The 24,665-nt window shown below is 42.0% G+C and overlaps 1 protein-coding gene across 4 annotated transcripts in view; it reads left to right on the top strand.

Annotated features, from left to right (window-relative positions):
• Positions 1 to 23,680, top strand: part of PCNX1 (pecanex 1) — a 163,034-nt gene extending 139,354 nt beyond the window's left edge. For all 4 annotated transcript variants that reach the window (XM_074997156.1, XM_074997155.1, XM_074997154.1 and 1 more), the window contains 6 exons: positions 2,315 to 2,545; positions 9,649 to 9,923; positions 11,590 to 11,795; positions 13,312 to 13,751; positions 15,055 to 15,195; positions 18,792 to 23,680. In XM_074997156.1, coding sequence (XP_074853257.1) covers positions 2,315 to 2,545; positions 9,649 to 9,923; positions 11,590 to 11,795; positions 13,312 to 13,751; positions 15,055 to 15,195; positions 18,792 to 18,932 — 1,434 coding nt within the window. In that variant the 3' untranslated portion in view covers positions 18,933 to 23,680. The remainder of the gene's footprint in view (positions 1 to 2,314; positions 2,546 to 9,648; positions 9,924 to 11,589; positions 11,796 to 13,311; positions 13,752 to 15,054; positions 15,196 to 18,791) is intronic.
• The last annotated feature ends 985 nt before the right edge of the window (positions 23,681 to 24,665 follow it).

Here is a 24,665-nt window from a genome sequence, read left to right as displayed (position 1 = left end):
TGTCTTTTCCAAGGAGGCGGTAACCATACGGCTGCATCCAGCCTTTGTTCCCAAAGTTTCTTCCGAGTTTCACATCAATGAACCTATTGTTCTACCCTCGTTTTATCCAAAGCCTCATATCTCCAGCGAAGAGGCGCGCCTACACCTCCTGGACGTGAGGAGGGCGCTAGCCTTCTACGTAGACAGGACCAAGTCCTTCCGGAAAACGGATAGACTCCTAGTCTCCCTCGCTCCCAAATCAAAAGGAGAAGGTCTCTCATCGCAGAGAATTTCAAAGCACATTGTATCCTGCATAAAAATGTGCTACGAGCTCAAAAAGACTCCTTTGTCGGCCACTCCCAGGGCTCATTCCACCAGGGCGGTGGCAGCATCAACAGCCTTTTTCAAGGGCGTTGCATTGAAAGACATTTGCAGAGCGGTGACCTGGTCATCCTACGACACCTTCGCCAAACATTACGCCCTTCACAGGGTATTCCAAGAGGATACCCGTCTCTCCGCAGCGGTCCTCTCGGGGACCAGCTGCACTTAATCCGATTACCCACCACCTATCTTGGGTTACTGCTGGGTAGTCACCTATTGTGGAGCACCCACGGGGACACTCGAAGAAGAAAGAGAAGTTACTCACCGTAGTAACGGTGGTTCTTCGAGATGTGTCCCCGTGGGTGCTCCACTTCCCGCCCATCCTCCCCGCTTCGGATCTCTGTTAGTGTTTTGCAGGGGCACCCGAGGCGGTTGGTCGAGGAACTGGCGGGGACCGGATCGCGCACATGGCCAGGAGCGCGCCAGGGAGCGGTGCGTGCCGGCGCATGCGCGGTCCGGCAGAAACTGCTTGGAAGATCCGATCTGCTGCGCCGGCCAAGCCGTCACCTATTGTGGAGCACCCACGGGGACACATCTCGAAGAACCACCGTTACTACGGTGAGTAACTTCTCTTTACAGGGGCAAGTTGTTTCCAGAAATAATGTGTAGATGTAAGTATCACTGTCCGGAAATGGCTTTTGCTGTCATTTGAAAATAATAAAGTTGCTTTTTGGAACAGCATAAATTTGGTATTCACTCTAGAGGGAGATTAAGGGGAGAGTAGCAAGCTTCCCAGTGTCAGCTGTAATATATTGACAAAGTTCAGCAAATGCATCAAACATCAGTTGAACTGCAAATTTTAAGGAAAAAAGGGTTGACAATCCAAATATCTGTTGTGTTGAATTATGACAATCATAAAGATCCTAGCTGTGAGAATTGAATAAAAAAAGTTGCTCTAAATAAATAGATCTATGGTACTTTCATCACTACAATGTCTAAAGTTACCAAAAATGATTGTGCAATGGCACAGAAATAATTGAGTCAGCTGTTCCATTAGATCATGGAAGCTTTTTATTTTAGTAGCATATATGACAACTGGTAGTAAATGTAGCAAACACCAGTAGAGTAATATAAAGTCATGGTGAAAGCAGCAGAATTACAATTTACAAATCCTGAAATGCTCTCAAAATATTATTTGGGCCACTATAAAGTGTGCACTTGAATATGGTACGATAAATGTGAGAAATGGAAGATGGACATAAAAATATACATAAATGCATGAAAATATAAAATGTTTTTAAACAATCATTTGCACCAATGCCTAGTACAGCTAAGTGGTGATCTTTCACTTGCTTTGTGGTAGTGCTCTAAGGTATCTCCACTCAGATTTGGTACCTCATTGTGTTAGACACATAAGCAAGCAAACCTGAGAAAAAGAGAACCCCCTGAAGTGATCTTCTCCCTTTTTGTAATTGAAATCTGTACTTTCATATCGAAAAAGGGTCCTATAAATATGTGGCTAGCAATACTATGATGTTGTGAATGCATGAGGAAGTATACAGTACTTTTTGTCTGAAATCTGAGACTGTGGGTCAGTATTAAACATACTCATGGGGTTTTTGTTGTTGTTTTTTAAGCTGTGTATATAAGCCCAACTATTCAAAGAATATGCAGTACTTTACTACTTTGGCTTCAGACTTCAAGGCTTCTCAGCCCCTGAAGTAGTTTACTAAAACCAGGACTTCTCCAAGGGCAATGTGACTAGATATAAAATAGAATGAAACAAAATTTGTAACTGTCCATTACCAGTGCTAGATAAATCCTCACCACTTCCAAACTTAAAGAAACATGGTATATTGTGATATATTGAACAATGGTAGGAATCTTGTTTTAATTACAGTAGTTTTGTGCAATGCAGTATCTATTGTTTCTGATGTCTGAAATCTTTACTTTTTCTGTAGCTAGCATCCGTTATTAAAGGCTTCTCAAATAACGCTTTCATTCTTGAGTTCAGGATCACTTCACTTCCCCAGATGAATACGATGACCCTACTGTTCTCTATGAAGCCATTGTGTCCCATGAGCACAACTTGGTTATAGCACATGAAGGTGACCCTGCCTGGAGGAGTGCTGTCCTTTCCAACTCTCCGTCTTTGCTCGCCCTCCGCCATGTGATGGATGATGGCACCAATGAATATAAAATCATCATGCTGAACAAGCGTTATCTCAGTTTCAGAGTAATCAAGGTGTGTGCGTGTTGTCCGTACATGTGGGATGGACATGGGGGCTGCGTCTACACGTGCACGCTACTTCGAAGTAGCGGCAGTAACTTCGAAATAGCGCCCGTCACGTCTACACGTGTTGGGCGCTATTTCGAAGTTGAAATCGACGTTAGGCGGCGAGACGTCGAAGTCGCTAACCCCATGAGCGGATGGGAATAGCGCCCTACTTCGATGTTCAACATCGAAGTAGGGACGTGTAGACGATCCGCGTCCCGCAACATCGAAATAGCGGGGTCCTCCATGGCGGCCATCAGCTGGGGGGTTGAGAGATACTCTCTCTCCAGCCCTTGCGGGGCTCTGTGGTCACCGTGGGCAGCAGCCCTTAGCCCAGGGCTTCTGGCTGCTGCTGCTGCAGCTGGGGGTCCGTGCTGCATATACAGGGTCTGCAACTAGTTGTTGGCTCTGTGTATCTTGCACTGTTTAATGAAAGTGTGTCTGGGAGGGGCCCTTTAAGGGAGCGACTTGCTGTTGAGTCCGCCCCGTGACCCTGTCTGCAGCTGTGCCTGGCTCCCTTATTTCGATGTGTGCTACTTTGGCGTGTAGACGTTCCCTCGCTGTGCCTATTTCGATGTTGGGCTGAGCAACGTCGAAGTTGAACATCGACGTTGCCAGCCCTGGAGGACGTGTAGACGTTATTCATCGAAATAGCCTATTTCGATGTCGCAACATCGAAATAAGCTATTTCGAAGTTGGGTGCACGTGTAGACGTAGCCGGGATGTGCTGCTGCATGCTGTTTTAGAATGTAGTGTAATATTCTTGGAAAACGACTACTTCAGGGCAATCCATTACCTATCTCAGTAAGTGGTCACTGCGTGGGCAGCCCTTGTGGGGGGAGAGAGTACTTGTTATCAAGATGGTGCTTTCCAGGAACATTAAATATTGATAGGGGGGAAAAAGTGTAATGTCATCCCTGAAAATTCCCGGTGACAATATCAACAAAACACAATTATCAGTCTTTGTATTAATTTCAGTGGACCTATTGTCACCCTTTTTATCTGTTGTGTATGATGTCTGGAATGTGTCTAATAGCTTGTAAAGTTGGCATAAGAGTCCTACTGGTATAAACATGGCTTAATGGAAGTATATCTTTATTGTAACTTTTACTGTTGGTGGAATTTTGAATTTATCTACATTTAGCTGAGTGATAAATGTAGTCTTACTCTGACCATAGCTTTACATCTACCCCTTCAATATCTAAGGGTGCCCCCCCCCGCTGAACAAAGCTTAAGTTTTCCTTCTTGATCACTCCATAACTCTGGGTTTGAGCTTTATTTCCTACTGCTCCCCTTTGTCCCAGCAAGAGTCATCCTTAAATGAGCTTTTCATCTGCTTTGGGTCATCTGCGTATGACCCTCACCCCCAAGGCATGCGACAGAATCCTCAGTTATCATACGCCACTTTGTTCTTCAAAACTCTGGCCCCAGTGTAGAAGAACGTCCAGCTCCTATTAAAGGGCCACCTCCACATTTGTGTTTTTTGTTCTATATTGTTTGCAGGTTTGTCCATATATTGAGTCCTCTGAAGCAGGGAACATGAATGTTTGACTGTTGTACACTACTGTGTAGATTTTGTATGTTTGCTCCATAATAATGTAATTCTTCTTTGAGTGCTTATTTGTGTCCATTCCAGGGTAGGTATGTGCTTACCCCAAACATCAGCACCAGAAAGTTTTTACCTCAGTAGTATCACTTGGGATGGCTGTGCCGTGCTCTGGAGCTCTTCTCTCATAGTGCCAATATAAAGTAACCTGTTCACCCCTCAGTCCCTTCCTACTGCCCAGGATGGTCTCTGGAACTATGATTTGTTCTTGTTGTTGCAGCTATTGTTCAGTGGAAGTTTCTGTACTCTCATTATACATAGTTGATTGCATTTACTACTTAAGTTTCAGTTATTAAGTTAGGCACTCCCCACTAACCTACATGCCATCAGCACAAGGCCGAGGCCTTGTGAGTCCAGCTGTATGCCTCTGAGTGACCCACATTCCAGGTGCCTCAAGTGACTGGGGGAACTTTCACGTGTGGGAGCAGTGCAAAATATGTAGGGACTTTCAGCCCTGCACCAGGAAGGATAAGAGATGCCAAATTCAGCTCTAGTCTCAGGCAGGCAGCACTCTGACTTTTGTAGCAGAGCCACATGGCCTCTCCACTGAGAACCTGTGCCTCAGTAAGGAGCATCTTGGCTTTACCTTAGGGTGACTGGCATCATTTCCCAGCTCCAGCACGGAGGCAAGATGCTCCAGCTGTGCCTCAGGAACTTTGATGCCATCAGTCAGCCATGGAGCTAATCAAGATGCACAGGTGAGAGAGCCAAGGCACTCTTCAGTCACTTGTCCCTAGGAAGAAACAAAGACCAACAGAGGCTGATCACCTACACTGAGATCAGGAGGATAGAGAGAGACTGCCATGGTGCATCCCAAATCAGGCCGTCCTTGGGCTCACAGTACAAAGTCAGCAAGCTTGCAGGACCTGCCCTATGAAGGTATGTCAATCTTTTCTGAGTAGACATACTCAAAACTTCACAGTCTGAGTCAAGAGCCACATTAAGTCCTTGGGAAGCACTATAGTCCACAACAGACAGCTCATTTTTTCCCCGCCTGACAGGACTATACTAGCCAGAGGAAAGGGGCTCCAGGAGGATACCTCCCCTACAATCTTCATCTGTGTCTGCACCTGAATCCTATAATACTTGAGGAGGTCAAAACAGGCTTCTTTATGGGATGGCTGAGTATGACACACCAGCGCAGTTCATGGATCCAAATTCCTCAGTTTTTATGTACTCTCTATCCCACACTTCAATCAGGTGCAGTGCATGACAGGAATGGGATATACCCTTCAGTGTTTTTATCCCCCTCCTTGCATCTACCATTCTTTTCCCTCTTCAGCGACTTGTCTTATGAGCAGCTTCTAGCCCAACTGCTGTTAGGATTGGGAGCATGAAGGAGAAGATCACAGAGCGTGAGGCTTATTTCCTAATCCCAAAAGCCAATGGCAGTCTCAGATCAATTCTGGATCTACGAAACCTCAACAAACTCATGAAGAAGCTGGAGTTCCACATGGTCTCCTTGCATCCAGTGGCCTGGTATGCTGTCCCTCTGGTCTTCACAAAGTGCATGTCAGTAGTTGAAGCTTTATTGATGAGACAGGGGGTTCAGGTTTATATCGACCTTGATAACTGGCTGATCAAGAGTTGGTCCCAGACTCCAGGTAGAGGAAGATGCAGTGCTATTACAGTCCATCTTTCAGAACTTAGTAGGTCTGCTCATAAAGGGACATAAATACACCTTGTTCCCAGTCCACAGGAGAGAATCATAGAACACTAGAACTGGAAGGAACCTTGAGAGGTCAGGTTCACTCCCCTGCCCTTGTGGCAGGACCAAGCACTGTCTAGAGTCTCTAGACCATCTCTGATAAGTGTCTGTCCAACCTACTCTTAAACATCACCAGTGCTGGAGATTCCACAACCTCCCTTGGCAATTTATTCCAGTGTTTAACCACCCTGACTGTTTGGAACCTTTTCCTAATGTCCAACCTAAACCTCCCTTGCTGCAGTTTCAGTGCGTTGCTGCTTCTGCTGTCCTCAGAGGCCAAGGAGAACAATTTTTCTCTTTCCTTCTTGTAATGCTCTTTCAGGTACTTATGCGTCAGAGTAGTTTTGGACTTGGTACAAGCCAGAGCGTCTCTCCCAGAAGCATGATCCTAAGCAATAAAAAGACTTCTGGAAAGCTTCAAGGATCATCCTGTCACCACACGGAGCAATTGCTTACAGCTCTTAGACCACATCACCTCTTGCATCTGTGTGGTTCAGCATGTGAGACTTTGGCTTATACCTCTTTAATCACAGCTGGTATTGGTGTACTCTCAAACCCAACATCATATAAACTCAGACACTACAGATTCCCCACTGGTGATTAATTCCCAGAGTGCCTAGATGTGATAACGGTGTACTCAGGAATCCCTTTCTTGGGACCCCAACTTGTCATTCTCATCACATATGCTTTGGTTGGGGTGGTGAGCTCACGATGTCCCACAGGACTCCAAGTCTCTAGAAGAGCTCTTGTTGCACATCAGTGTCGGAAAGCTCAAGGCATTTTGTCTGATCTGCCAGGCACTCCAACCATCTGTAGCAGTCAGGTCCATGTCAGTCTTTAGAGACATCACAACAGATGTGTTCAATATCAACAGATGGGTGGAATGCATTTTTTTTTACTTCTTTCCAGGAGGCACTTCACTTATGGGAATTTTGCACAGCCCACTTGATTCACCTTGAGGCCAAACCTCTGCTGGGTTCTTGGAAGCTACCTGCAACAACATACCTCAGAAGTGTCTTCTACAACCACCATGAGTGGTCTGTCTGCCCAGAGATCCTGCAAGTCATCTGTTAGAAGTGGGAAACTCCACTGATAGATCTGTTTGCAATGAGATGCAACAGAAGGTGTCTTCAATTCTATTATTTCCTGGGCCACAGTCCAGAATCTCTAACAGATGCCTTCCTCTTGCCCAGGACAGGTCATCTGTTCTAACAGTGCGATGCTGTTGCAGAAAAAGCAAACATGATTCTGGGATGCGTTAACAGGCGTGTTGCGTACAAGACACGAGAAGTCATTTTACCACTCTACTCTGTGCTGGTTAGGCCTCAGTTGGAGTATTGTGTCCAGTTCTGGGCGCCGCATTTCAAGAAAGATGTGGAGAAATTGGAAAGGGTCCAGAAAAACGTGACAAGAATGATCAAAGGTCTAGAGAATGTGACCTATGAAGAAAGGTTGAAAGAACTGGGCTTGTTTAGTTTGGAAAAAAGAAGATTGAGGGGGGACATGATAGTGGTTTTCAGGTATCTAAAAGCATGTCATGAGGAGGAAGGAGAAAACTTGTTCTTCTTGGTCTCTGAGGATAGAAGAAAAAGCAATGGGCTTAAACTGAAGCAAGGGAGGTTTAGGCTGGACATTAGGAAAAAGTTTCTAACTGGCAGGAGTCAAACACTGGAATAAATTGCCTAGGGTGGTTGTGGAATCTTCATCTCTCTAGATATTTAAGAACAGGTTAGATGAATGTCTATTGGGGTGGTCTAGACAGTACTTGGTCCTGCCATGAGGGCAGGGGGCTGCACTCTGACCTCTCAAGGTCCCTTCCAGTCCTAGCATTCTATGATTGTATGATTCTCTCATGCACAATGTCCTGTTAAGGACCAAATGGAACAGAGCATGAGTCATCCTGATAGCTACTGTCTGGCAACCCCAGCATTGGTTCAGGACACTCCTGAACCTATCAATAGAAACACCAGTTCAGTTACCTCAGATTTCAGAATTATGTCCCAGGACCACTGCAGCTTGCCTCACCCAAACCTTGAGTCTCTTCATCTCAAAGCCTGGCAGAACCCCTCAGCAATATCATGATTTGGACCAGTTTGAGAAGTTTTTTAAGGTGTAGAAAGCTGCTGTCTAGAACTATGTACCTGGCAAAATGGAAAAGGTTCTCAATGTGGTGAGTGCAGAAAGGTGTCTCTCCCCCATGTGATCATGTCATTTGTTTTGGACTTCTTGCTACATTTGAAGTAGCAGGGATTATTGGTTTAATGGATGAGTTCACCTGGCTGCAATTTTGACTTTTTACCGGTGGGAGAATGACTGAGCTGCCTTTGCAAAGGTGATCTACAGTTGGTTTCTCAAGGAATGTGACAAGCTCTGCCCCAGGTATGCCAACTAGTCCCAGTCTGGCATCTCAGCCTGGTGTTAAGGATCATGGGTTCCCCATTTGGCGATACGTTGTCTGCTCTACTTCTCTTGGAAGGTGGCCTTCCTGGTGGCCATTACTTCAGTCAGAAGAGTCTTGGAGATTAGAGCATTTATTCAGTTAGAAACTACGTACACAGCATTCTTTAAGGACAAGATCCTGTTATGTCCTTATCCAGCCTTCAAGCCAAAGGTGGTTTAACAGTTCCATACTGACTGGTGCATATTCCTGCTGGCCGTCTGTTTGAAACCACATGCCCAACAAACAGAGCAAAGATTTCTCTCACTAGATCGCAGAAGCATGCTGGCCTTCCACATGGAAAAGACAAAATCCATTTTGGAAAACAACTCAGTTTTTTGTAGTTGTTGTGCAAGGGATGAAGGGTCTTCCAGTCTCAGCCCAGAGAATTTAATTGTGGATCATGTCCTGTAGCCACAAATGTTATCTGATGAAAATCCCTGCTCTGACCCTTACAGCACACTCCACAAGGACACATGAATCCTCAGTTGCATTTGTGGTACAGGTCCCTGTCTAGGATATCTGTAAAACGCCAATGTGGTCTTCTATCCACACTTCTGCATCTCACTGTGCCGTCACTCAGCAGGCTAAAGACTATGCTAGTTTGGCAGAGCCAGTGCTACAATCTCTTTGTCAATGAACTTTAAATCCTCCCCCTGCATCTACTTGGGAGCCACCTATGTTAGAATGAACATGAGCAGGCACTTGAAGAAAAAATTTAACAGCTATGGAAGATGTTCTTTGGTCTGTCTCGCTCATGTCCTTTTCAAAACCCTCTTCTTTCTGGTTAAGTCTAACAGTGAGGTAGAAGGAGCTGATGATGCATTTGTGTATTGCCAGGATCCTTTATAACAGGGCTATGAGAGTGGAATGCCATAGGGCACCAGATCCAATGGAGATCACAGAGGCAAAAACTCTTCAGCAGCAGTGCTTGGGGCAGGCACACAGCTGCACTGCAATGGACATGAATGAGCAGCCCATCTCAAATAACTGTCACAAAAGATTAGTAATCAATTTTTCTGCCTCCCCTTGACTAGCTTCCTCATGCACTTGAATCTCCTTAATCTGATAAATTTGGCAAACAGGCTATGCTGGATTATGGAATTTTCTGGCCTGGGGTGCAGGGTCTGGGAGGGTGTGCGGGGTCTGGGAGGTTGTAGGAGTGTGCTGGCTGTGGGAAGGCAGCTGGGGTGTGAGGTCTGGGTTTGGGGGCAAAGGGTGCTTACCTGGCTTCCACTCCTGGGAGTACACATGGTTCCATACACCACCTCCCCCCCACCACTATGGGAGCGGCAGGGTAAAAGCCGCCTGTTCTTTTGCAGGTAAATAAGGAGTGCGTGCGAGGCCTTTGGGCAGGTCAGCAGCAGGAACTTGTCTTTCTGCGTAACCGTAACCCAGAAAGAGGGAGCATCCAAAATGCAAAACAGGCTTTGAGGAATATGATCAACTCTTCTTGTGACCAGCCCATTGGATACCCAATCTACGTCTCACCATTGACTACTTCTTATTCCGATAGCCATGATCAGCTCAAGGAGTTCCTTGGGGGCGCTATCAGTTTGGGAAATATCAGGAACTTCATAGTATCGACATGGCACAGGTGAGCTGTGGGAATGAGTTCTCAAGCCTTCATGTATTCAGTAACATCACTAATTTATGCATAATTTGCAGCATTCTGTCACAGAAGTATGGATGCCTCTCAGTATTTTTCCCTTCAGTTGCAATTGTAACACATGGCCACTGCTATGGCAAGAGGCCATGTGAACAAAATCCCAAGAATTTTGTCACTTAAAATATCATGGCCAATTTTAACAACTTGTAAAGAAAAAAAAATTAGATGGAAAAGTTATGCCTGTAGTTGTAATATCAGCTGTGCCCGTGAACAACTGTGGGGTTTGAGTCTCATTTTCAGTGCCTCAGTTTAATCCTGCCATCAGAAAAGTACAATCTACCTCACAAAGATGTGTGGAAAAGTCATGCAGATCAGGGACCATAAAACACTGAAGTATGAGATATTGGAGGGGTAGCCATGTTAGTCTGGCTCTGTAACAGCAACGAAGGGTCCTGTGGCACCTTATAGACGAACAGAAAAGTTTTGAGCATGAGCTTTCGTGAGCACAGACTAAGTCTGTGCTCACGAAAGCTCATGCGAAAGCTCATGCTCAAAACTTTTCTGTTCGTCTATAAGGTGCCACAGGACCCTTCATTGCTGTTGAAGTGTGAGTAGTCGTCCCACTGAAGTAACTGGGACTCTCTCATGAGTAAATTATTCAAGGCATTAATGCATTTAGTATTGAGGACTTTGTACAGCACTTTGAATATGTAAACAACACATTAATTCTAATTCTTAGTCAGTATTACACAAATGTTTGACAAAATATGGCTATAACTATGCTCTAGCCCTAAGATATATGGAGACAAAGGCACTGCTTCCCCAAAATTGTGTGGTATATTTGCTGCAGTGTCTCTCTTCTCCGTTCTCCAACATATTGCAGCAGTAAGTATCACAGTACTGTAACAAAGCATTAAACCTTAGCTAATTATATTTCAGAAACCTAGATCAAGAAGTAAAGAAACTGGGAAGGGATTTGGCAATGGATTTGAGAATAGAAGAATAGTACTAGGAACTGGCAGAGAGATGAAATGTGCTTTCTTTAATGAGTCTAAATGAAGCATGGCCCTCCAAGTAAGAGTACAAATAAAAGCTTACAGACTTTGGCTAACCAGTTGATTAGCCCAGCTAAATGTTCAAATGTTGGCACAGGAAGTATGAAACTCTCCAAGAATCCTAGCACATGATAGTCGTTAAAGTATGTCATAACTGAAATCCATTGCTCAAGCAATAAGAAAAGAAACGGATGAAAAGAGCTAAGAGTTGTTTCCTGCTCATTTTACCCAGAGAGAGAATAGGAAGCAAACCCTGAAATTAATGCTCAGATAAATGACTGCAGTGATAAACAGAACAGCATAAACTATGATGCTAATGTGACTATAAAATAGAAGAGCAATAAATTCCAGCATTTGTTATGAAAAGTATTACGACTGAATTTTTCTCAAAATAAACCATATTTGTAAACAATTTCGACTACATAAGAAAAATAAATATCATGTAAACATTTGTGAAAAAAATGTTTTGTGCTCTCCCAGACAGCAGTCTACAAAGTTGTGGAAGGCGGAGTACAGAAGACAAAGCAATGTAGTTGAAATTGAGGTCTGATCACTTTTTTTGTGTTAGCTAATAGCATTGATTCTCTCTGTGTTCTCAGATTAAGGAAAGGTTGTGGTGCTGGCTGCAACAGTGGTGGAAACATTGAAGATTCAGATGCTGGCGGTGGTGCTTCCTGCGCAAGTAACAATGCAGCTGCCAATGAGTCGCAAAGCAGCGTGTCACAAGGAGGAGGGAATTTAAATACAGGCCAGGGCCCTGGAGCAGTACTCCACCCTCCTGTCTCATCTCACCCCACAACGCTAGGTAAAACTAACTTCAAGTGTACATATTACATAAAAAGTGGCACGGTACATAAGTGCTATTTCCTCTGGGATAGCTAGCATTTCACCACTGATTACCATTGAGCTACAAGCACAAAATTGATTCTGTAACCTTAATTCCCAATGCAAATGCATTCATATCTTCCGGAATCACAGTGCAGTTCAGCACAGTGGCAAGTCTCAGGACTGCTACTGGAATGGTTTGAGGATTGCAGATCAGAACTGATATGCTGACCGGAGTTGAGTGTGATAACCTTTCATAGTACTTCCCTACAGAATGGCTGACCTACACCAGTAGTACTGTTCCCTTATGTTCACAAATACCACACTCAGAACAAGCATGTCATAACTGTGAATGATCTTTTATCCCACCACTACCTAGTGCTACTGTGGAAGAAATTGTCTTTTGCTTCAGGGTTTCAGTTAAACAGTGCCTAAGAAGGTGCAAGTATTGGAGAGGTAGCCACGTTAGTCTGTAGCTTCGAGAAGAGCGAGAAGTCCTGTGGCACCTTATAGACTAACAGATATTTTGGAGCATAAGCTTTCGTGGGCAAAGACCCACTTCATCAGATGCATGAGTGGGGGGGTGGTTTCAGAGGGGTATTTAAAGAGTGGGGTCCCAGTAAGAGGGAGGGCCAGAGCTGACAAGGTCTATTCAGCAAGGTGGAAATGGCCCAGTATCAACAGTACTTATCAAAAGAGGAAAAAAGTCAGATCAGACAGGGGGATGTGAGAAGGTGCAGTTAGTGATCTAAAGAACTGCAGGAAATTGAGCATGTGTTTCTGAGGTATAGTTGCTTTCATTTACCTTTCAGGAAAAAAAAAAAAGTTTCTCTTACTAGTCCATTGTCAGCTCCTGAATCTCTCTTCATACCATATAGCATTCTAAGGTCCATAATTATGATGGAGTAACTGCAGCTGTGTGGAACCAGAGAGGAGCATTAATTAATATGTATTAAATAACACTAATAAGAGCTAAAATTCTCATAGTTTTTGTGTCAGCTTCAAATCTAATTAACCATTTCAGCACTAGTTAAAACAGCAATAGTAACTGTAATCTTTCTGATGTGCACTTAAGAGTGCAGTCATACCACACAGTTGACAAAGAACATTTGGTGTTCTGAAACACTGCAAATGTTACTGATAGAATTAGTGAACATAGAATGAGACCCTAAAGTCTTCAGTGTTAAAGAAATAAAGCAATAAGACCTGGGCTCCTATTTGTCAAGGACACTTCTGTATCTGCTCCTAGCAATGTGATTGATATCAGTTTTTAAACCAGTTGAGATTAATTCAACATAGTCAAACATGTCCTTGTTGACAGGACCCCAGTGCATCTTGTCTCTGAAGTATTCTAGGCATTTCTGATATGCCTGTCAATTTTTTATCGAGGTGCCAAAACGTTTGTCTAGTGTGTAAAGTTTAGAATGCATGGGAGGCTTTCATGAAAGCTATCAACTCTCCTGATTCTGGATTGCTTTTTGTTTTTATGCTTTCAGGCACCAGTCACAGCTCCCACTCCGTGCAGTCAAGCCTTGTCAGACATTCCCCTGCCCGTGCCTCGGTAGCCAGCCATTCATCTTATTGCTACAGCAGTCGTCATTCATCACTGCGCACATCCACTACAGGCTTTGTTCCTTGCCGACGCTCTTCCACCAGTCAGATATCCCTTCGTAACCTCCCATCCTCCATCCAGTCCCGCCTATCTGTGGTGAACCAGTTGGAGCCCACTATCCAGTCTGGGGGTGTCAGTGTGCAGCATGGCCTACCCTCTTCCAGCAGCTCCAGCCAAAGCATCCCAGCATGTAAACAACATGCCCTTGTGGGCTTTCTGGGAACAGAAGGAGGGAATAATGTAACCGATGCACAGTCAGGTGGTAATGCGAGCCCTGCAAACCATATGCAAGCCAAAAGGGATGAAGTTATTTACAGAATCCAGGTGAATCAACCAGAAGAATATGTTAATCTACACATCTTTTGCCCTTTTTTCTACTCATTTTTATCATCTTACACCTTGAAGTAACTAAATATGACCTCTGCCTTCTAGCCACACACAAGTCCTGGAGTTCCTCAGTGTAAAACTGAAGTGCAGTTTGGTCTTTATTTTGCTCCACAGGTGGCTACTGGTATATACAGAACAATATCCACTCACATTACAGGCATGTGTTCTTTTAGCACACAACTGTGAGAATGTCAGCTAGATTCTGTTCTGCTGCATGCATTAACCACAAAAATACCAGTTTAGTTGTGCTTGCACTATCTTTATTTGCTGGTTATAACATAAAAGGTGGAACAGCTTCCTTTCCAGTGTTGTCAGCTGTAGCTTTCTGCATAGTAAGAACAATTTCTGTAAAAATAGTCAGTTTCCTTTTCATTATTTTCTTCTTGGTTATTACCACATACAAAGTCCTTGAGCACGTGCCAGTTCACCATCAGTTTAAGTTGCCAGGGGGGTTTTGCTGAAATCTGGAACTTATGCACAAATTCTGTCTCATGTGGTTTTCAATAAATACTTGTATATGTTTACAATAGTGTGTTGCTGGGCAAAGTTTAGAAGAGGACCCAGGGAAGACAAAGGTCATATCTGGCTTTGCTTCACACGGTGATATATCTTACTGTAGTGAAGCCTGTCGTGGCTGTAGTCATTCAGTAACCCAGGACGATTGTGATGAAATTTTGGCAGGTGTCAATTTTGTAGTTCTGGAATACAAGCAGGAGTGGCCCAAGCAAAATACAGCTGAGGTCTGTTAATGTTCAGGGACACTCTTTAAAAGTACTTTTTTCCAAAAATATGTATTCCTTGTCCTTTCTCTAAATTCTTGTGTGATAATAGATCTCTGACCAGCTCCTGCTTGCTCACGAGTTGAGGGATGTTTTCTACCATTCTTTCCTGATGGCCTCTTCTAGATGCAGAAAGCCTGTTCATTTCAAAAGACTAGCTGGTCTCTACTGCCATCCTAAATGGAGCTGAGTTCTTTTGCCTAGTGATAAGTCCTCTGAGCCCTATGCTCTACATGCCCAAATGTGGATACCTGTGACGCTTTAAATATAGATCTTAGCTAAGTTAGAGCTTGACTCTGCATCTCCTGAAGCTTTTCCAATAAGTTCATTGGGTGCAAGATCAGTCCTTTAAAGAGCAAAATTTTTTGAATAGCATTTAAGAGACCAGTTGTGGTTTCACTATTCAGCCTTAGTTGGTGACTCCATAATAGTCTAAAAGCAAATTCTGCTTTTCATTTTAGATCATGGATCCCAGCCAAGTACTGGAAGGGATCAACATTTCAAAAAGGAAGGAGCTGCAGTGGCCAGATGAGGTGATACGGTTAAAAGCTGGAAGAAATAGCTGGAAAGAGTGGAGTCCTCAGGAAGGCATGGAAGGCCATGTAAGTTTCACTTGGAAGCTGATTTTGTGAACTTGAAGGAAAAGATGCTTTGTGAAAGATCAGTCTGAGACAGTGCAGATATCATTCAAAAGATGTTTGATTATATGCTGATGCAGCAGCTGTTCTTTTGACGTACCTGTTTGCAAGAAGTCTAGGTCCTCATTTGAGCAAGGGGAAAATTCTGAAACCATTCCAAAGGATGTAACATGGAGTCTACAATACAAAAAAAAAAAAAAAAAAAAAGGACAAGCCTAAAATAAAACCCTCTTATGAGCATTTTGTTTAAATTACTGTAATATGCACCCAGCCTTCACATTTCTTTTCTTGAAACTATCAGCTCCTGAGTGTGCTGAAGGTGAATTTGCCAGCCAGTCTTTTCAGAAATTGCTTTGATAATGGTATTTGGCTTTAAATGATATTACTATAATGCAGATAGGGCTGAGTCAATTATGTTTAAATGTCACTTTGTTAGATAGCACAACTTGGGCTTCAGTTCATTTCTGTATATAAAAAGGAAGATCTGAGATTCAACTGTAAACATTGTCTAACTAAATTTTAAAGTGGCCTGTTCATTGTAACTTCTTTCTCCTCCTCCGCTATTATTGTTGCAACTTTGGCTGTCACTGCACTAAGTGGAGAGTATTATGTATTATTTTCCTTTCTAGAAAACTGCATCTCTGCCTTTAGAAATCTCATCATTTTATTTATGCATAGTCTCTCCTGGGTCAGTGCGTGGCTTCAGCAAGGTTACTTTTCAAGATCACTGTTATGTTCAGAGTTTAATGATACAAGCAAATAAGTTAGAATGTCCTGAAATAATTCCTTCCAGGGATGTTACACTACTCTTAAAAAGGTGTGTGCAGTTATTAATTGGCACTGAAATCAAGGACTTCCTAGTGGTTGGCAGACCAGATTCCCCCATAGGCATTCAGTAGTATGCATTAGAAGATAAACTAGTTGCGATTGTAGCCTGGAAATAACATTGATTACCCTGCAAGAATCCATGAAGCTATTCTATGGAGGCTGGGCAATTGAAATTGTCTTACAAAGATAGAGCTTTTAAATGGTTGATTCTCCCTCTCCCTCTGTCCATTTTCAATCAGCCCAGAGATGCCTAAAGGGACTTTTTAAAACATCCTAAACTTTCTTGTAGAGACTGTCATATGGGAAATTTTGTGCTGGAAAAACCATTATTTGAACTGACAGCCAAAAATGCAATATACTTTTTCCTATAAGTGCCTTTCAATAAACTTTTAAAGGCTGAGGCTACACTGCATTCTGCTTTTGGAAGTGGAATGCAAATGAGGGAGATCGGAAATGCAGATGAGGCGTGGATTTACATATCTCATGTCTCACTTGCGTATTCTTGCACAATCTCGCTTCCAGAAGAGCCTTTTTCAGAAGCAAAAACAGCCAGGTAGACGGAGTTCCTTTGAAAACCACCCAAATTTTTGAAAGAACCCTTCCTCCTATATTGTTTCAGGATGGGCCTTCTGGAAGCAAGATTGTGCAAGAATATGCAAATGAGATGCAAGATATGTAAATCTGCACCTCATCTGCATTTCCAATCTTGCTTATTTGCATTCCCCTTGCGAAAGGGGAACGCAGGGTAGCCGCGGCCAAAGCATTCTACTGAAGTGGTGTAAACTTAGGCCTATTATACCTTTTGGGCATGAGAGGTAGGGAAGAGTAGTTGCAGCAGGGGAATGAACGCTAATATCTTGACAACCAGTGCCCTGTTTCAAACCGCTGTCACTGTTTCGTATGCTTAGCAGTATAGGCTTCTGTGAGTAAATGGAGTCTAACTTGATTTTTTAGTGTGTGAATGAAGAACACAATTTTCCCCTGTCTGTGACTGAATTTGTATTGCCATTGGTAGTTTGCTTTTAATGTTCCTGTTGTTAAATATAAGCTGTAATCTTGACTGCATACAGCAGCTTTAGTGAAATTTTATATAAGACTTGATAAACACACTAAGGGTCTGGGTTAGTACTGTGCCTTCTGGTCTTGGAACTCACCTGGTTAGTCATTGGAGATAAGGAATATCCTAGTGAGACTGCTTATGGGCAACACACACCAATGTTTCTGAAATCCTGCTTTTTTCTGTTAGTATTGTTGAAGAATAATTTGTAGTGGTACTTCTGAAAGTGTCTTTGGGGAGGAGTGCAGTATCTGGCATCTCAGTGGTCTAAAGCAGGGGTGGGTAATAAGTTTTCATAGGGGGCACGCCAAGATCTTGGTAAATTGTTAGAGGTGGCACCTTCTGTGGGCGGCAGGTATGGAATCTGGGATGGAGGTTTGGTGCAGAAGGGAGCTTGGGGTAGAAAACAGTGCAGGAGAGAGTTAGGGATGTGAGAGGGAGTTTGGGTGAGGGAGGGAGTTGTGACCCAGGGCAGGGGCTTGGGTGCAGGGTCTGAAGGGAAGTATGGATGCAGGAGAGGATTTTGGCCTGGGGGAGGAGATGTAGGTGGGCAGCCTCTTCTCCCACCTCAGCAGCACAGAGAGCCACAAGGAGCAGCGAGCTGCTTTGAGCGCCACTGCCCCGTGCGCAAGGGCCGGCCAGATCTTACCCACCCCTGGTCTAAAGTGTTAGTTCATCACTATAACAAAAAGTGCAGTGCACCAAAATAATTTGGTGCTCTTTATTTTCCACTGTAAATGGGGCCTCATTTTATATCCAAGTTCCCCCTCATCCTCTGCCCCCTTCCCGCCCTCCCACTCTTCTCTGAGTTTGTAGTGATTTACATGTGGCCTTATTGGGATTAACTTGTTTTCTTTTTGCTGAAATCCAACCCTGCTGTTCCTTGCAATTTATGTGCAACAGTTTAAGCTTGGTGATGGGCTTTTTCAAACAGACTTGAGGTGTTTTTTTTAACACCCCACTGAGATAAATGACAGAAAGTTAAGTCTCTAAGTTTTTTCATCCTTTACTGCTAACAGACACACACAAACACAGGAGCATAGTAATAGCCACTAAAAAAAAAAAAAGTCTCTGTGGAGGACAAGAAAGTTTTGTAGTTGTAGGAAGACCAAAAAGCAGCAATGGGCTTGTGCATGTTGGCAAATTCCTTCACTGTCACTTTCTCACTCAGGGGTGTGGAAAAAACACCCCCCCCCAAGCACATCGAGTAACAGTGCTGTTAAGCACCAATGTGGATAGTATCATGGCTCTCAGCTACTTCCCTCTTGGAGGTGGCTCACCTATAATATTGGGAGACCTCTCTGTCAGCACTCTTGCTGTGACCATGCTGCCGCAGCTGTGCTTTGAATTTTAATGTGTAGACAAAGCCTAAGATTCTGCAGAGTATAGGCAAGTTAAGCCTGTATCACCTCCCTCAAAATAAGTCCCCCTTAGACTGGATTTTGTGTTCCAAGCAGCATTTCTCTAGCCATTTTGTGTATTTCCAGGCTTGCCTTAGTTGCATAAAGAGGTGGTAGCAGACTGTGAGGAAGTATTACAAGAAGAGTGTATCTATCAATATGAAAAATGTGTAATTAGGTTATAGGACTCTTTTCCATTATTTTTGTCTTTGTCCTGTTATGGTAATGATCTGTGTGGAACTAATCTTTCATATTGTTACGGTTGCCTTCTCCAGGTGATTCACCGCTGGGTGCCTTGCAGCAGAGATCCAGGGAGTAGGTCCCACATAGACAAAACCATCCTGCTGGTCCAGATTGAAGACAAATATGTTGCTGTGGTTGAAACTGGAGTCCTAGAACTTGGGGCTGAAGTGTGAGCCACACTAATAATTAAACTTTCCCCTCCTCCAAGGATTCAGAAGAAAGGATGGGTCAGGAGATGATGCTCCCTGGGCATGAAACTTTGGTCCAGTTATAGGACAGGACTTGAAAACAGAAGGTTGGCCCTTCCCCAAAATGAACAAGCGTTAAGAGCTGGGATTTTTTAGGTTGTTAGCTGCTGAGGAAACATTTGCATGAAGGATAAAGATTTGTTGAAACATTTTTTTTGAAACTTTGTTTTATGCATTGTGTATTGCTTTAACTCAACAAACTTTGGTTCTAAAATAGGAGCGCCTCATTTTTCTTATTGCTTTGCCAAAAACTGTCATGTTTTGTCACAGAGCATGTAGAGTCCATTCATCTTATTTAAAGAAACTGACTAGCATACAAACCTTTGGTTTTGCAAATACCAATATAGAGGTTTTATGTATGGTGAGAGATTGAATAGACATATAATTATCTTCCTTGTGAGCTAAAATCTTTAATGAGAGAACTGCACTAATTTTTTACAGCAATGCACTAAAATATGAGATTGTTCAGAACATTTATTTATATATAAATAAAATATCATTATTTAAATTGCCTTTGGGATTAACCCTTTCCCTCTCCATGCACATGTTGATGGTAAGAGCTGTGCCATGGATTCTGTTTGGTTCAATAGTCTATATTTCATATCAGTGCATTTATTGTGTCCTAGCCAGACTAAATGGCAGAATACCAAATATCTAGTAAAGTACCTGAGTAATTGTATCAAATGCTTTTTTGGTGATGGTACATCAATCATCTGTACAACTCATCTAGCTTTAAAGTGGGTCTCGGTGCACTAATTTGCATCCTATGTCTCCCTTAGATACCCCTGACTTTTCTACTCCTTTACCCCTGGAGCTAACACAGTTATACTGGTTGCTCTTCTCTGAATGAGGCACCTGATTTTTGAGGGAAGAAAGGGTGAATCGTAGTCCATGGTCCATGTCTGTTTTCTGTGATGTTGAAGATTTTCAAATTGAATCTAGTTAAATAACTAAGGGCTGTGTGTGTGTTTTTTTTACAAAAGAATTGTAGAAGAGGCATAGCCTGAAACTGTTGTATCATTTTTACCATCTCACCTATCTTTTCCCTTTTAGTCTTCATTCTTTTCTATGACTTGAATTTTATTTTCAATGATTACATATTCTGTGTAACTGTAATTTGAGTATTTATAACTGTGAAGGTCAATTATTCATGCATTACATATCTTAGGTTTTATTGTGTTTTGGTTTTAAATGTGTGTATTCAGGGAAAAAGTCATTCAAATTTACCATGGGGGTATGAGGAGAGCTGCAGTTTAGACTTAAGTTGCAGCTGCTCTGACTTGCATCTCTTAATGAGAAAAATGTACATGAAGTGATTATTTCCTATCTCTGGTTTCGAGTAACTTCAGAGTCCTAGCTTTTGAGAGCAGCCATCTTCTCTCCTCCAGCCTCTTCTTCCTAGGTAGTGTAACTGGGGAAGAAGGCTTTTTTTGGCAGATTGCAGGGGATGTGTTGCAACTGTTTCTCTGTCAGCTCTGAAATCTAGTTCACTACATACTTATGTAATGATAAGTATACAAAGGGTGAGAGAAACATAGGTCGCAAATGCTTGTTGCAAAGCGTTGTTGATACTTTTAGCTATGGAAAACCAGCCTCTTCTGTACCTAGTGTCTGCTCAGTGACAAATCCTATCCCTATTGCACGGTTGCAGAGCTTTGCTTACGTTGTATGTTACGCAAAGCTTGTACTGTGCATTTTAAAGCTGCATATTACTGTACAGTTTATACATACACTATTTAATTTTTGCATAAATGCACAGTTCAGAATTTACCATTTTAAAAATATATTTTCTGTTCCAAATACTTTACAAAACGTGCACATGATAGTGGGGTTAAATTTATCTCCTACTTACCTGAAGGCACAGTGAAGTAGCTGACTTCATTGGCAATTTCTGTTAAGAGTTGAAGCCATTTTTAATGAAGGTTTATATGCCTGTGCCCCTTCTCTGCTGACAGTTACAAAATCCATTTCCAAATATTGCTGCACAAAGACTGTAAAGAATGAGGCTCCTCTCTGGAGATAGACCCTCATTTTGGTATGAATATAGGGGTTCTTAACTGTTGTGGTAACTTGACAGAATCAGATGCTTAAGCAAAGCGAATACATACATTCCATTGAGAAAAAAATTGTCACAACTTGGATGAAGCACCTCTTCAAATATATTAAGGCTGATTTTGATGTGCAATTTGTTACACTCTTTTGGGCAAGATAATGGATTACAAGTCTGTTGCTAATAACATTTGAGGGTGTATAAAATACTGCAGTAATATTTTATTACTTAAAGTTTGACTAAAAGGTAAAGTATAGACAAACCAAAGGATTTCTTAAATAGCAAATATGACTTGTGGATCTCTATTTTTAATTTTAATGCTGCCGCTGTGTTGACATTTTGAAAACAGATTGTGACTTGATTAGTTAAGCTAAATAACTTCAGCTGAAAGCATTATTAGTGTGTCTGTGTAAAGTCATTCAGGTAATGGTATTTCACCAATGCCAAAACTGCTTGTCAGTTCTAATTATTTACTATTAACTGTTTCAGAGATGCTCAGTAAAGATCAGCTGATTACCATTTTACCCTTCCATACAACATTTAAAAATTAGCTTTTTCATCATCCAGTATTCCAGTTACTTGGTTATGAAGTCCTTAAATTCTGTCAATTATTTTATATTGGATTGTCAATATCTGTAAAACTAGTGGGTTTGACTCCAGAATGCATGATTAAAATGGTCAAAGCATAACCAAATTCTTCTGACTCTGAATATGTTAAGTCAGCTCCTGTTTCAGCAAGATTTATTTTAAATTGACAACGATGCTTTTATTTAGTGGTGGTATAACAGACCAGGAGTTAATACTGATGCATAAGAATGTTTTTTGGCTGCGTTATGACTGAATATTCTCAGATTGTTATACCAGCCTAGTGTGTCATAGCCGTAAAATAGAGTTCTTAAACTTTCTCAGCCAAACATAGAAACTTCAGCCCTGCAGTGGTGTTGGGGTTTCATTCCTGTCCCCTGGCAGCATTCATTCTGTGTTACTGATGTATTGCTGTATTAATGTGAGTGTTAAGACTAGCTTGGTAGCTGCCTGCAATATGGATCCACATCTACTTTGTTTCAGTAATTACATTTCTCTAAAGGTGGTATCTATAGATAGATACATGCATTAAGGACTTATTGCTAAGCTAAAATGAATATTCCAGTACAGAAATGCACTGAATGTCTGTACTAAGCAGCTTGCAGGGATATTCAATCTCAAAACACAATTTAACTGAAATTCTTGAATTCTGAAACCTTTTGATGCTTCCTGGTTTTGCTAATGATGTCCCAGAATGCATATGGATGCCTGAATGTCTATGCAACTCATGGTATCTGTGATGTCAAAGAGTGATTGATTGTAGGAACTCTCTTTCAAACCAGGAAGGGCCAAAGGATTTCAAAATGGAGTTGAGCAGTTAGGATTTTTAAAGTTCAGTAGCTGAATGGCCCCGAGTCCTGTTTAGTGGGACATTTGACACACCTCTGACCTTGATTCAGTTTTCATACAAGTTCTTTGCAGGCCATCTCCAGTCTTTCCCCTACTACCACCCTGTTTCTGTGAGACAGTAGCCTCTTAGGGCAGACCCTAGGTGAATAGTGAACAGGAAATTGAGTAGCTGTGCTGTGGTATTTGTGCCCTTGGCAGATTCCCTAAAAGTTTTGCCCTGGGGAATAACAGCCAGCTGTGAATCATTTCAGTTATACAGAAATTAAATGGCCCAGTGATGCAGATACATAAATTATACTTGTGAAGAACTTTCTTAGTAGAAAATGGACTCTCCCTCCAGAAACTGGAATAGAATAACTTGGATTTCTTACAATGGACAATCATTCAAAAATATGTAAGTAACTCATGTTGGACATCTGGTTAAACCTCCATGCATTTTATGTAGCTAATGTTGTTCAAGGGATTTTATACCTGTTATGTAGGCTTCAACTCTTCCTACTGTCTGGCATTACTTAGTACATGATAGCCTGATGTAATTCACTCAGTGAAACCAGACAGTGTAAGGAATTAGTTGTATATGTGTGCCTTAATAAAACAGTGGTCACGTAACACCTTGATGAGGACAACCACATTTGACTGGTTTCACCCTAACGCATAGGTATATTTCAAGGAAAGGTGATTTAAGATGGCTGCTCCAAAAGGCTTCAGGAGTATACGTACATTTCATTCACAAATATTTGAGTACAAGCAATCTAAAGATTTCTGGTTTACAGTTTGACTGTATAACCCGTGGTAAATTCAGTCATCCCCGTGACTTTGACAGATGGACATTGTATAGCTGAATGTTAACTTGTTCCATAAGGCCCCTAAATAGGCCTGATAATGAGCTGCTGACTAGTAAATTAAGGGAGGAGGGGAATGAAACAGATTTGGCAGAGTGTATTGAGTTCTTAGGGGGCTATGAAAAAATACATATTGCCTCTACCAGCATATGGATATCTTGCCAGGGATAGGGATACATGTAATTGAGTGTGTCTGTAAGCGTGTATGTGTCCGCGTGTGTTATTGAAAACAGCCTGTAAATACTGTAGTTGTTGAAAATGGAAAAAAAGCAGAGTTTTTTTGCAATGTGTTGTATCTAAAAGGACAGTATTGACAGTGAAGAAACACTGAGAAATAAAATTTTCTTTTTTCATTTGTGCTGTTGTCACTTATTGCATTTTCACTTCACCTTCCATGGGCTGCCAGCCTTGCCAATGGCTATGAAAATCTGCTTTTAAAAATGATACCTCCAGTACTCTGCTCCCCAGTCATTATGATATAAAATTAATGGATTTCTTTGTACAGAATAAGGGAACTTAGTTTAACTAGTGTGACATTTAGATGTTATCTAATAGTTACTACAGCCTTTGGTCCAACCACTGCTGCTTCACAGTAATTTTTACAGTATGTCATGTAAAACTCTGCCCATCAGCATTGTTTCCGGGCACCTCTGTATTTTACAAATACCAAACCTGTTAAAAAAAAAACAAACAATCTGATGTAGGCTTTGCCCCAACCCTCTGGTGCTAAATCTAGGCTACTTTACTAATGGATTTATACAGTCCCCACAAGTTATTTTCAACAAGAGCAGGCCCTCTTTGGTAACTATTAAATTCATGTGGCTCTATCTGATCTCACTTGATAACTTAGGAGGATGTTGACAGCAACTGTTAGTCAGACATTTTTAAGTCAGTGAGTCCAAATAACCTGCATCCAAGAGTTGTAAAAGAACTGACTAATAAGGTCTCTATTGACTTTTCAAAGTCTTTGAACACTGGGAAGTTCTTGGGGACTGAAAGATAATGTTTAAAAGTGTAAATGTGCTGACTACCACCTCTGTTCTTTAGCCTATCATTGATTTTCGACATAGCAAGGGAATAACTTATGTCGGACTAGATTTAATCAAAAACATGGGTTTATGTGCAATAGATTTTTATCAAACTATCTGACGAAATTATACATTTGGTTGACAAAGGTAATACTGTTGACACCTCAGTAAGGCATATGAGTTGATACCACTGATATTTTGATTAAGAAACTAGAACAATACAAAATCAACATAGCACATTAAAGCTGTGTTTACAGGTGCACGCCACTTTGAAGTAGCGGCACTAACTTCGAAATAGCGCCCA

Source organism: Carettochelys insculpta, chromosome 6 (genome assembly GCF_033958435.1).
Source record: "Carettochelys insculpta isolate YL-2023 chromosome 6, ASM3395843v1, whole genome shotgun sequence".
Classification (NCBI taxonomy): Eukaryota; Metazoa; Chordata; order Testudines; family Carettochelyidae; genus Carettochelys; species Carettochelys insculpta.
Note: the sequence above shows the minus strand (reverse complement) of the source record. Positions and strands in the feature narration are given on the sequence as shown.